The 12,905-nt window shown below is 51.2% G+C and overlaps 4 protein-coding genes across 4 annotated transcripts; 3 read left to right on the top strand and 1 right to left on the bottom strand.

Annotated features, from left to right (window-relative positions):
* Window positions 1-3,955: 3,955 nt before the first annotated feature.
* HRG_09533 (DDE superfamily endonuclease domain-containing protein) lies at window positions 3,956-4,514 on the bottom strand (the record flags this gene model as incomplete). Its single annotated transcript, XM_044868004.1, has 2 exons — window positions 3,956-4,160; window positions 4,213-4,514. The coding sequence occupies 2 exons, from the start codon at window positions 4,512-4,514 to the stop codon at window positions 3,956-3,958; spliced, it is 507 nt and encodes a 168-aa protein (XP_044716585.1).
* Window positions 4,515-6,606: 2,092 nt separating this feature from the next.
* On the top strand, window positions 6,607-7,278 carry HRG_09534 (yhhN family domain-containing protein; the record flags this gene model as incomplete). Its single annotated transcript, XM_044868005.1, has 1 exon — window positions 6,607-7,278. One exon carries the CDS (start codon window positions 6,607-6,609, stop codon window positions 7,276-7,278), a length of 672 nt encoding a protein of 223 aa, XP_044716586.1.
* Window positions 7,279-9,012: 1,734 nt separating this feature from the next.
* On the top strand, window positions 9,013-9,884 carry HRG_09535 (enoyl-(Acyl carrier protein) reductase domain-containing protein; the record flags this gene model as incomplete). Its single annotated transcript, XM_044868006.1, has 2 exons — window positions 9,013-9,332; window positions 9,404-9,884. 2 exons carry the CDS (start codon window positions 9,013-9,015, stop codon window positions 9,882-9,884), a joined length of 801 nt encoding a protein of 266 aa, XP_044716587.1.
* An 838-nt stretch (window positions 9,885-10,722) lies between these two features.
* On the top strand, window positions 10,723-11,306 carry HRG_09536 (FKBP-type peptidyl-prolyl cis-trans isomerase domain-containing protein; the record flags this gene model as incomplete). The annotated part of the gene is made up of 5 exons (XM_044868007.1): window positions 10,723-10,847; window positions 10,914-10,978; window positions 11,036-11,117; window positions 11,177-11,218; window positions 11,279-11,306. The coding sequence occupies 5 exons, from the start codon at window positions 10,723-10,725 to the stop codon at window positions 11,304-11,306; spliced, it is 342 nt and encodes a 113-aa protein (XP_044716588.1).
* Between the last annotated feature and the right edge of the window lie 1,599 nt (window positions 11,307-12,905).

Here is a 12,905-nt window from a genome sequence, read left to right on the forward strand (position 1 = left end):
AATGCCACATCATCTTGAAGGCAATCAATGATAGCCCATTTTGCTGGAATAATACTACATTTCAAGCACATATTAAGCTCGGCAACCCATATTCTGGATATATAATATAATAATTATACCGCTGTACAGCCCCAGCAAGCTGATTCGAAAACGCGTTCAGATCCTCAACATCTCAATACTGCGCGAACAATTGAAGTGACACGAATCGAGTCAGCTCGCGATTTGGAGGCTGTTAGGGACTTATCTACCCTCGAGCCCAATATGACTGCTACTTGTTTGTCCATACAAATTAGCCGATCAGGAAGTACCCGAAAAATCTGCATGATAAGGATATATTGTGCCAACTAGCCGCGTTCAGACGCGTTATTTCCGCTCAGTTGACCACCTGTTAATTCTACTGCTGTCGGAAGACAGGGTCGTCAGCCCATCCACCTTTTGCCTGCGTGGCGCAACGGTCTTCGCGACAACTGCCACGACATTATTTTACCACGACCTCGCCTAATTCCTGCTTCGATATTCCGACAGCGGCTTCGGATCAGCCCCCGAATCAACGCCCTGACCGACGACCTATCCTACCCGTTCAACCCCGACTCCTTGACACTTTATTGTGGTTTATTTGGTGTCGTTCCGACTACCTGTGTCGCGTCCATTCTCGAGCCTTTCAGCCAAGATCAGGTAAAACTTCATTACCTCCAATCTACCCTCCTTATTTAATTACCTTACGAGTGGATAGCTAATTATAACATGATACGTAGTATGCCCCTGCTGAAACAAAAACATCCGCAGCGAATTTCTTTGCTCAAGGACCCGGCGTAAATTGCCAACGCAGAATTATGCCCGCATCGAACGTCCTCAATTCAACCTCGGAACTGCGCGCGCGCGCTGATTCTAGCGCAACTCCGGCTCCTTCCTCTCCTCTTCCAACTGGCGAAGATACAATTGTCTGCGCGCCCCGGGTCATCCTGACTGTAGTCAGATGATGACATGCCCGACGCGGATACACCAGAGCCGCCATTGAACAGTAGTCATATGACGCTCGCAGAGAAAGCCGGACTTATCAAGAAGTGGGCCGACAACAAACAAAAGCATGTTCGCAAGAAGAGAGACAAGAACAGCCACGTCTATTGGTATATGCAGAGGAAGCTATAGACAGAAGCTTTTACTCAGAGGATAAGGATGGGCCGAAGATCTTCCAAGAGTTCCGGTGGACTTGTATAGAGTGCCTTCAAAATCCCAATACTCTTCGGAAGAGATTCCAGGTCCTCGAATCGAACCGAGGGGTTACTCTGGCATGGGAGACCATTTAAAAATCCACGGTATTACGAAGGAATCTCACCACGCTCGAATTAATGGATACGGCCGCGCCATTGGTGGAGGAGATTATACAGAGGCAGACGCATGGAGCGGTCGACCTAGGCAGAGCAAGACTCACGGCAAAGGAGTCTATCCGCCGGTGGTTTGTAAAACACCGACAACCCTTCTCTGTTGTCGAGACTCCTGCTTTTCAAGAGATGTTCTTGGCTCACAACACAACATGTGTGTACAGGAGTCGTATAACGTTACGCAATCATATATATACAGACTTTGTCGAACGCAGGAGAAGCTGAAGATTGAGCTTGAGTACAATTGTGCCACCATCTCGTTCACCCTTGATATCTGGAGCACCGAATCGGGTGCCCATTTTCGCCATTATTGCGCACTGGATTACACCGGAGTTTGAGGAGAGGAGAAGTTATTGAGTTTATTGAGCTCAAAAGATCTCACACTGGCAAACAATTAGCTGAGATAGTTGAGAGGACGCTTGAGGAGCTCAGGCTCAAGCCTAAGCTTCTCGCCATTACGGGAGACAACGCCGGCAATAACGGCACGCTCTGTCAGTCTTTGTACGATTCTCTCAAGACCAAATTCGACGACAAGGTGAGCCCAATAGGGAGGCCCCGCATGCGCTTTCACGGCAGGAAGAGTTGGATCCGCTGTCTAGCTCATATTACCTCGCTCATTTGTGAGGGCGTCTTGCAAGATCTCAAAGCAGGCACAGCGAAGGAAGCCAAGAAGATGTTTGACAAGTGACGAAGAGAATAAAAGCAACAACTACACCATTCCGGGAGACTCTAGTCAGTGGATTGCCAAATCCGCCTCCTCAATCTCTGGATGTTGAGATCCGGGTCTAGGGAGCAAGACTTCAAAAGCATGCCGCGCACGCACTACCGGAAGCCAACCTACGATGTCGACACTCGCTGGAATTCGGCCTACGACATGATTGACCAATTCCTCGAGCTTGAGGCAGAGTATACTGAGTTCGTTGATACTCACCCGCAAGTCAAGTGCCTCCTGCCCTTATCAGAAGAGATTGTCGCTCTCTATCAACTGTGGAAGGTTCTGAAGCCGTTTAAAGACCACACTCTGAAAGTCTCCGAAGTTATGCCGCCGATCTCACAAAGTCTCGATATCTATTGGGATTTGGAAGCTCTCCTTGATGATGTAGTCGAAGGAGTTGGCGACTTTACAGACCTTGATATGTCCATTCGAGACGCCTCTCGAAGGGCAAAGCAAAACACGTTACTTATATAAGAAGCTTGACGATCAAATGATGCTATTCGCAGCTCACATCCTGGATCCGCGTTATAAAACTCACCAATTGGAAATGATGATACCGGATCACTCTGAGATTATGGCTAAAGTCAAGAAGTATTTCAAAACGGAGTGGCCGGAGCTAGCAGCATTGAATGCCACAAACTCAACTATGAGCCAATCCAGGCCAGCTGAGCGTCTCCTCAAGTCTCCATTGCGCAATGGAGAGCCATCCAAATGAAGAAGGCGAGGAGGCGGAGACGGGCGCGGCGATCCCTATTTCGGAGCTTGAACGGTGGCTTGCAGCTCCTCGAATAGAGTTCGACGAGTCTATTGCAAAGTCTCCAGACTTCCTACTGAAGTGGTGGAAAGAACACAAGGTCGAGTGGCCACTTTTGGCTGCGGCGGCGCGTGATCTTCTCTGTCTCTGGCTCTGAAGTTGACGTGGAACGCCTCTTCAGCGGTTGTAGAGACGAATTCGGTATCCGCCGTCACGCCTTGAAGGCAGATACGGTGCGAGTAACACGGGAGTGCTTATACTCAGGAAGATAAGATCGATCAGGCGTTGATCAAGGCGGCCATGGAGTATGACATCCTGCCCTTTGCCAATAGTATTATTTGGAGACCAGACCACATTCCGGGCAAGCTGGAAGATGGTATGTATGGATATACCTCATTATATATGTAGGTATATGCTAATCTGTGTTCAGGCGAGAATCCTCCTCAACCTCTTCCTCCCACTGAGGCCCTCACTCCCTACCCCAAACCTCCTGCATCCCAAGCCGATAAGTCTGCGATATCAACCCCTGTCTAGATACAATGGAGGCTTCGGAGGATTGGGGCTCTAAGAGTGTACGTGTACAGTGGCGGATCTGAACGCGTTGTACCGACGTATTTTGAGGATTCGGCAGAGCTTTGAAAGTGCTTATTTTCAGTCGATTTGCCTAGGACAGGCGGATCAGTATTTATGTAAGTTAATTTTTGTAGTATTCGGGATTATCGACTTCTTAGAAGGCTATAACTTAAAACTACCATGCCCCACCCCCCTTTCGGTAACACCCACCTTTCGGTAGCGCAATTGAAAAATTCTCCACCAAAAGTCTACCATTTGAACTACATGAAATATGATCAGAACTTAACATTATAAACACAAAAATTATATCATTCCGTAGAGAAATGGACGCTCTTATATGTACCGGCGCTTTTTACCATTCGCCCGGATCTGGTGGTGACTGGAAGGGCTTCTGCCACCTTGACTTCGATCACTGAAGCTGTCTCCACCTCTGAGACCGCCTCCTCCTCTGTGTCAGAATTCAGCACAACGGCTATCTCTTGGCTTTTAATTTGGGAATGGCTTCCTCAGCCACCAAAGCTTCACTGAGAGTCATGAACCGTCTGTCGGGTTCGGAATTGCTCTCCTCTTCTTGCCTCTCTGCAGCCGGGCCACTTCTTCCTCTAGCTTCGCGATTCTGTTGCTGTGCTCGGCAAGCGTCTGTTCTTGGGCTTCAAAGCCTCTAGCTATCACGGCGTATCGTCTCCGGGTGCCAGGAGTCTTGTTCTTTCCGAAATCGCGAATCTGGTGGCTGTTTCTTGGCGTATCATCAGAACCCAAAATGGCGCGGACTTTGGAGACGTCTCTACAATGTCCGCGAATTTCTGGATGCCGCAATGCCTTGGATCGTGAGATCGCCATTCCCAGTGACCCTCCAGCCGGACAATATATTCTTTGCCGTCATTCCAACCTCGCGCGCTTTAGCATATGCCCGTATAAAATTGACCTTATGAACAGGCGCAGAATCGGTCAAACAGGTCAATTTCTGAAGTTCTTTCCGGTAAGCTGCCTTGGAGGCATTGAATACACCGTTATCTAACGGCTGGAGGCCATGAGAGCAGTGGGCAGGAAGGTAACAGCAATAAACGTTGTTCAAAAAGCATGTGGCCATCCATGCATCCTGGTCCCGGTTAACGGTAATTCCTACAGAGGTGGATAAAGAAACGCACCGTTGCATGACTTCCATGTCCATCTAATATGATCAGTCTAGCATCTGAGGCATCGGCTGGTCGCGTCTGGGGCAAATAGACCCTCCTGCCACTCAATAGCGATATGGTTGTCCGTCCATCCGTTGGGCGACGTTATAATGCCAGTCGGCTATTTTGCCGAATTCCGTCAAGAACCACTGTTTCTGAAGTTCTTTGCCCTTAAAGATAATGCCAGGGTAAGGACACGGCCGTCCGCGGTGATAGCTTCAATAAATGAGGTCCAGTTGCGGGACTGTGGCCCTTTCAGAAGGGCCTTCCGTTTTGGTCTGCACCCAACCACAAGACTATCCAAACCTGGCAAAAAGAGTCTGGTTAGTAAAAGTAATGAAAGACAAGCCAAATACTCACCAAAGCCAGACATAATACCGCCTTCGTCAACATTCACGGTATTTTCTGGTTTAATCCATCCATACTCCTTTCCTGATATCGAAGAACCAGTGAACCGCACGAGGCGTAAAAGCATTAAATCGGTTAGCTTCCTGACGTCTCCCACGCTTGTTCTTGATGTCCGGATGGCGATTGATGAATTTAGAGACCCAGCGCCCCACTGTCCGCTCGTTGTTCAGTTGTTTACAAGAGCCTCCACACATGCGCGGATCTGACTGTGAGGGAGCATAGCCGAGAGACTCTTGGCGGAGGATCCAAGAAACCAAGCGAGCTTCCTGAGACTTACTCAAGAGTTGACGAGGCTGGATCTGATCAGCCAGGGCTACCTGGCCTTTGAGTCTGTCGGAAATAGACTGCTGAGGTATGTCATACTTTTGCGCGGTACTGCGACAAGCCGTTTTTGTGACATCAATTATCGCATTAGCTATAATATCCTCCGTATAAATACTCCGAGGCCGCTTTAAGGTCATTTTGGTCATGTGGTGGAGGAATAACGAGAAGAATCATCGTCAGGAGGCGGAAGGAGATTAGGGGGTTGGATGGTAATTTCGCGTGCAAGGTACGCACAGGCCACAGACCCCTGTACAAACATTCAACCATCGAAAAGTAGAATCTCAATCCTCTATCTACTCCAAGTGACGGCTTGTGAATATCTTCAAAGCTGGCTGGAATCGGTGTAAGTGAAATTGATGGGTTTTGGTGGGGATATTTCCTAATGCGCTACCGAAAGGTGGGTGTTACCGAAAGGGGGGTGGGGCATGGTATATACTACTTATTGGCGTTTTTGAGGCATCTTTGCAATCGCTCAGGTACACACCAAATTCACTTCGTTTAGGGGATCCCTTCAAACCATTCATGAATGGCCTGAATTGGCCCAAACCCAACTTGAATCGCGAAAATTGGAGCTTGAAGATTTTGAATCAAGATCCAAAAAATTCAATTCATTTGATTCATCCTTCATTCAAAATCTTCAAAATCTTCACCTTCGTCTATCACCCCTAGCGACATGCTGGACAACATTCCAAAAGAACTTGCAAACGCCAATGCAGAAGCGCGTCGGAACGTCGGACGACATTGCTCAAATAGATGCGTGGTTGGCAAGTGAAGAGAGTCGTTGGGTTACAGGGCAGGTCGTATCAGCAAGCGGCGGATTTGCAATGTACTGAATTAACCTCGATTGCGGACGACGATCTGGAGGTTTGAAAATCCCGGTCACATGCATAAGACACATTCTCCGCCACCGCCTTATCCTCGGCCTCGGTGCAACGCAACCCCAGTGCGCACTTTACACATGAAATCACTTGGGGTTGCTGGCCGACACAGAGCGAGAGGACGCGCTCTTCCCACCCTCGAGAAGTCTCATGAGCCACTATCCCGCAAGCCGACAAGTTCTCGTCCGAGCCTTGTATTTCTGCTTCACATCTCAACTACGAATCTGGTGCATTCTCGCCGCGAAAAACGCCGAATACAGAAGACGTGCCACAAGCTCAAGGCTAAAAGTCAGCCAAGGACATCCCCAGAAGAGTGTTGATTGCCCTCACTTGCCGTGACAGTGCATTAGCACTTAGCTGAAAGTGGCGCGGCGCGACTCGTCGGCATCCCATCAACATGAAGACATTCCAGGGTTTTGGCCCATTCGACATCACCATACTGATAATATCACTCAGCACCGCCATTCTCTACGGCTTGCGGATTCGCACCCCGTCGGACTCCTTGCGCACGACTCTCAAGGCGACGTCAACGGCTTCGTTATCCCTGCTCTGCGCTCTAAACGGGAAGTCATGGCTGCTCGTGGCAGCTCTAGCCTTCGGCGCGGTTGGGGATGCATTCCTTGCTTGGCCCGGCGAAGCGGCCTTTCTCCGCGGCCTAGGCAGCTTTCTGATAGCCCACCTGTTCTACGTTCGACTGTTCGCAGGTTTCGGCGATGGCAAGGAGTTGGTGCTGGCTGAGGGTTGGCGACAGCTTCTCGGCGTTGTCATGCTGGCACTGGCACCAATAATGGGCTTTGTGCTGGTACCGAGAGTCGGACCTTCTCTACGTTTGCCAATTGCTGTATACTCGGCGGTCTCGCTTTGCGTGATATTTGCGGCGCTTACTATTGCCCACCAGCATACGGTCACTGGCGCCACCCTGTTTGCCCTGTCCGACTGCTTGCTCGGGGCAGAGGAGTTTCTGCTTCCTGCAGACTCGAAGCATCACGTTTGGATGCAGTATGCGGTTTGGATCTTATACTATGGCGGTCAGCTGCTCATCGTTTCCGGGCTCATGGATGGTAGCTAGCTAGTTCAAGTCCAAGACTCCTCATCGAGAGTGTCAGCCTTGTGCAGCGTTCGGTTTTGACAATTAATGACCTGTAGAGACGTCTGACGTGCCTTTGGTGTTGAGAGGCAGTTATTCTCCCCGCAGTAGAGATAACAGCGGTTGCAGTTCGTACCTCAAATTTTCGGTCAAGGTTCCATGCGAAAGAAGCCCTTGCCCTCAACTGCCCCTGCTTGTACGCACACACTGTATTCCATTATTCTCTACAAAGTGAGAATTGTCATAATTTTTTTGGTCAGTCTGAATTCTCGTCTTGAATCACGACCCTTGTACGTGCGCGGCTCGGCTCGAGGATGGTGTGTGTCTCTGAACATATTTTTTCTCCAAGAAGTTCTCCGACGCTCATCTCGGTAAGCACAGGCCAGCGCATTGGTCCACGACCACGGAATAACAAGACAAGATATCGTTGACCAGAACGAAATGTCGAAAATGAGTAATAAAAATAAGGTGCTGTATGACGGCATGCAGCGAGACGGCCGCAGTAACGGCCTTGACCGCAACCTCATGGCACAATTGGCGTTTGATGTGCGACCGTCGGTGAGCGCGAAACCTAGTGTGGCTACATTAATGTTAACCAAGCTGGCTTCGTTTTGCTGGAAGCCTGTCTGCCGCGCCCAGCACGTTGCAACGGGCTGAAAGATTACTGGCCCAACCTGGATCGGCCGACGGTAGGCGATACTTTGCCTTGAAGCGAAAACATATGTTGGTTGCCAGCTGCACCGAGTCTGAGGGCGGCCATCTCCACCTCGGTCCCGCCATCACGAATGTCGGGAGAACGCCATGTGTTGGAGCCTCATGTGTCCATGTCAGGGCAATGAAACACGAGCTGATCTCTGCATCTTCGGCCGCGCTCAGAAACTGCCTGGCATGTCCAGATCCCTTCCGCCTGCGGCCTTGAGACTTAAACAGGGGACTCGGACCAGCCAGTAGCAAGCAGCAGGTATAACTGCCCTCCGCCCCGTTCCGTCCTCGACCATCCCGCCGAATTCGGAACAAAGCGCCGCTCCTGCTTCCGCCTCCGCCCCTACAGGACTAACAGAATAAACTTTGCAATCGGGCTCCGCTGTTTCCAGAGTCCGACAGGTATGTTACGTTTGTGCAAGGTAAGCTGCAAGATGAGAGTACCACAGCGTCAGCCGGCGGGGCAAAAAACAGGGTGAGACATCCCTCGGATCTCAAGCAGCTCTGCGCGTCGATCAGGGCCCAATGTCTTGAAGAGCCATTAATGCCTCAACGTGCTCCAGATGGTCAAAGCGACTGTCCGAAAGCGACATGCATATCTAATCACCCATGCACATACATCCACTCGGTGACAACATGTGTCCCGGCCATTGGCTTTTCTCTCCCTCGCGCCGTGTAAGTGACGACATTGGTGGGCCCGTGAGTCTTCGCTCCGCCGCCGTGTGCTCCGAACGTAGTAGCAGCTCAGCTTGATGCCAGCTCGAACGCACACGTCCGTAAACTACCCGAGTACCTACCGACACGTGTACTGCTTGCCTGTGTGCCGCTCCTTGTCTAGCGGCATTTTTCACGAGCTGAAGAAGCCGGATCTCGGAAGCTTATCTTTCCCCCTCCCCCGCTCTCCTCGCCGTCTGCTTCCTCTCGTCCCTACATTGCCTCCATTCCAAATCGTCTCTTCGCTCGAAGTGACTCTTCCTCCTCCTCCGCAGAACAGCATTCGTCGCAGTCGCCATCATGCCTCAGCTAGCTCCCAAGGCCACTCGTCTCACCGACCTCCTCAGCCTCAAGGGCAAGGTCGTCGTCGTCACCGGCGCATCCGGCCCCCGCGGCATGGGCATTGAAGCTGCCCGTGGGTGCGCCGAGATGGGAGCTGCCGTTGCCATTACCTACGCGTCACGCAAGGAGGGCGCCGAGAAGAATGTTCAGGAGCTCGTCAAGGAATACGGCGTCAAGGCTAAGGCCTACAAGTGCAATGTCGCCGACTTTAACGACGTCGAGCGTTTCGTCAACGAGGTCATCAAGGAATTTGGCCAGATTGACGCCTTCATCGCCAAGTACGTTGTTCATCTAGCCCCGTGCGCAGGCTTCACATTGGAAGACCCTAGATTGCTGACAACCTCTCCAGTGCTGGTGCAACGGCCGATGCAGGCGTCATTGACGGGTCCCACGAGGCCTGGGACAAGGTCATCCAGGTGGACTTGAACTCGGTGGCCTACAGCGCCAAGGTCGTCGGCGCCCACTTCAAGAAGCGTGGCACCGGCTCCTTCATCATCACCGCCTCCATGTCGGGCCATATCGCCAACTATCCCCAAGAACAGACCTCGTACAACGTGGCCAAGGCTGGCTGCATCCACTTGGCCCGCTCGCTCGCCAACGAGTGGCGCGACTTTGCCCGTGTCAACAGCATCTCGCCGGGATACATCGACACGGGCCTATCCGACTTCATCGACCCCAAGACTCAGGAACTTTGGAGGAGCATGATCCCCATGGGTCGCAATGGGACCGCCGTTGAGCTCAAGGGAGCCTACGTTTACCTCGCCTCGGACGCCAGTACCTATACAACCGGTAATGACATAGTCATCGACGGTGGCTACACTTGTCGGTAGACTAGGGGCTCTTGGGATTTCCTCTTTGAGTCTTGGCTAAAAGAAGTAATGGAATTTGTTCAAAGTTCCGATTTGTGGCCAGTTCTCACTTTGATACCATACCATGAATGCTCCATCTTGTTGACGCTTGGCCTGAAGTATCAAGACGATACAGCGCAAATAGTACACTGGGAGCTCCGTAAGCCATCAATCGCTTTCCCTAGGGCACTGTCTCGAGTTTCCTCGAAGGAGGGGGTGGAGAGGGGGTTGAGTTGCTCATCTCGACTCGGTCTGTTGCAACCGGCATGCGTCTCCAGGAGGCACGCGTCTCCCACCATGTGTATAGCAACGCACTCTGTTTTATAGCCCCAGAGTGTGGAGCCACGCCGTCATTTCAACCCATTGTATGGTTACTCTCGGGTAGTTTGAACAGGCCCGTGACGAGCTTGCGGATTACGACGTCCTTGGGGGCGTTGCTGTCTGCGCTGGACATGACAAGGGAGAAGTCGACGGGCTGCTCAACTATACCATGCTCGAGACGAGTTCTATGCTTTGTTGTTCACGGCGTTCACTCGCCGAGCAAAGCACAGGATGCTCTAGATTTTGTCCACGTCTCAACTCTCAAGCCGATGGTGAGGAATGATTGCCCGGCACGTGATCGCATAATAAAGCCTCTTAACTGCATCCAGCATCCAAGGCGGGGTCGTCTATGACATAATTGCGGTCCTCATATATTACCCCACTCTGAACCCCTCCAAACGCTGTCTGCCATCAAACTTTGCACAATACGCGTCACAATTCCAGTCCACCAGCAAACCCTCTGATCTCGAATCCCTCGGCCGAATACACAAGGCTCATCATGGGTGTCTCCAAGACTGTCATCAAGGAGGGCAACGGCCCCGTGCCGACCGTCGGCCAGAACGTCACCATCGAGTACACTGGCTGGCTGAAGGACGAGTCCAAGCCCGACAAGAAGGGATCACAGTACGCCGCCATCATCAGGACGTTGCAGATCTGTCGCTGACCTGCTCGCTCTCCCTCTCTCTTCAGGTTTGACTCCTCAGTCGGACGCGGCGACTTTGTCGTCCCGATTGGCACAGGCAAGGTCATCAAGGGTACAGTTCAGCACCAGCCATTACTCGACCAATTGCTGACATCGATTGTAATTCCAGGCTGGGACGAGGGCGTCACGCAGATGAAGCTCGGCGAAAAGGCGACTCTCGACATCACCGCCGACTATGGCTATGGCGCTCGGTGCGTGCTGGCGACCCCTGATAAGAGCGGCGCATCATGGCTGACAAGCTGTACCACAGAGGCTTCCCTGGAGCTATCCCGCCCAACTCGAGCTTGATCTTGTAAGCTGTTATTTTTCCCCGTTGACCATCAACACTTGCTGATTTCTTTGCCTGCAACAGCGACGTCGAGCTGAAGAAGATTGGTTGATCTCCAATGTAAAGTGGAGGATCCCAAGGGTCTCTAGTGTACTACGGTAAAACACACTTTCAAAGCCTTTCCACCACCTAGAGTCTATAAGCATATAAATTACGACCTCTTTGCATAAAGCCCGGCGAAATCCGCCATTGGTAGTCGACGCGTGAGAAGCAACAGCTAAACGGCGACAAGAGGTCTTAAGGTACTATGACTGAAGGCGTTTACGAGATTTGAGTCTCAGAGTCCACTTTTTTCGCATTCGAGTCTGTCTCCAGTTAGACGGTGGCTTTATAATATTTGTCTGTTCTCGCGTAAGCCTTGCCTCCTGATCCATCGCTCCATCCCCATCCATCCATAATACTTTATCCTGTCATCTACACTTGCGCCATGGTACCGAGAAATAAACGCCATCGACCCTTCGAGCCTTATCACCGATATACACGCGAAATGCTGGCATTCGTACCTGTGGCTTGTTGGGATACCAAGGGTCTCGGTTGGTCCATTGACTTGGCTCTTTGTATAGTTGATCGTTCATTATTGCGGGCCAGAGCGGAAAAGCGCAATCTACCCTTGTTACCTCGCCGTGCCATGGCTTGTTAGCGATTCGACTTGATATCCAAGCATGTCCCTACGAACGATCCAAAATAGACGTATTCTAAATGGGGTTTTGACAGTAAGCGCCTAGAGTCCCGCCCTGGGTTCAATCGACCTGTTTCGGAGCCGCTCGTCATCGAACAGGTATCGTGCACTGTCCCTAGCTTCACCTTACGTATCCTCGGCCCCGTACTCCAGACAACGGGCCTTGTCATGGGGAGAGTGGACTGCTCTCGTATCATCGCCCCGTATCCCCGGCACAGCTCTACATAGGCTTGGCACCAAGCGCATGGCACATTCAACAGACGAACTCAAGAGTTGTTAGAATGATCGATTGTCCGAAGAGTCAAAATCAACGCTTGCTAGCGTTCATAATGCTAGCGGACTTGAATTAGGACTTGGACTGGGATCAAGTTTGTATCAGTTTGTATCTTGTCTACTTAAGAACCCTCTGAGATGGATTCCTGACGATACCGGAAGAGTGTCGGGCCATTTTTCAGATACACTTTTCGCTCAACCGTTCGACGTTATCCCCTTTGATCCCTTGATATAACCGAGCCTGAACCGATTATAACGAGGCCTGTCAACTTCAGTATTGAGCAACCAACGCACAACTCAATGATATCAAACCATGTCTGTTGGGTATTGGGCCAGGCTTGGGCTTTTTATGTATAGTAGCCGCCACCAACGCACCTCCGCTTTCCGCTGCTGCCTCGCGTTTCGGGGTGACTCCCGAACCTACTTCGAAAACTTCGTAGGAGTGTCAAATCGCTCTTTACAGTATGCAGGCGTCCAATTCTTACCAGACACTTTTATTAAATCATTGCCAGTCGAGCGGCAGGCAAATGGAAGGGAGAGCGGTCCACGGTGGCCGCACGTTGCACACTTGCCAACTCTAGTACTCTCCGTCATCACTATAACCTCCAACACCGGTTTCCACTGCCATTGTGGTCGTCGGTCTTTGGCCGTCACAGCAGTTATGTTCAGATTCCGGGACTGCGCTATTGCGGAGTGCCC

This window comes from Hirsutella rhossiliensis (genome assembly GCF_020360975.1).
Source record: "Hirsutella rhossiliensis strain HR02 chromosome Unknown scaffold00013, whole genome shotgun sequence".
NCBI classification, from domain to species: domain Eukaryota; kingdom Fungi; phylum Ascomycota; class Sordariomycetes; order Hypocreales; family Ophiocordycipitaceae; genus Hirsutella; species Hirsutella rhossiliensis.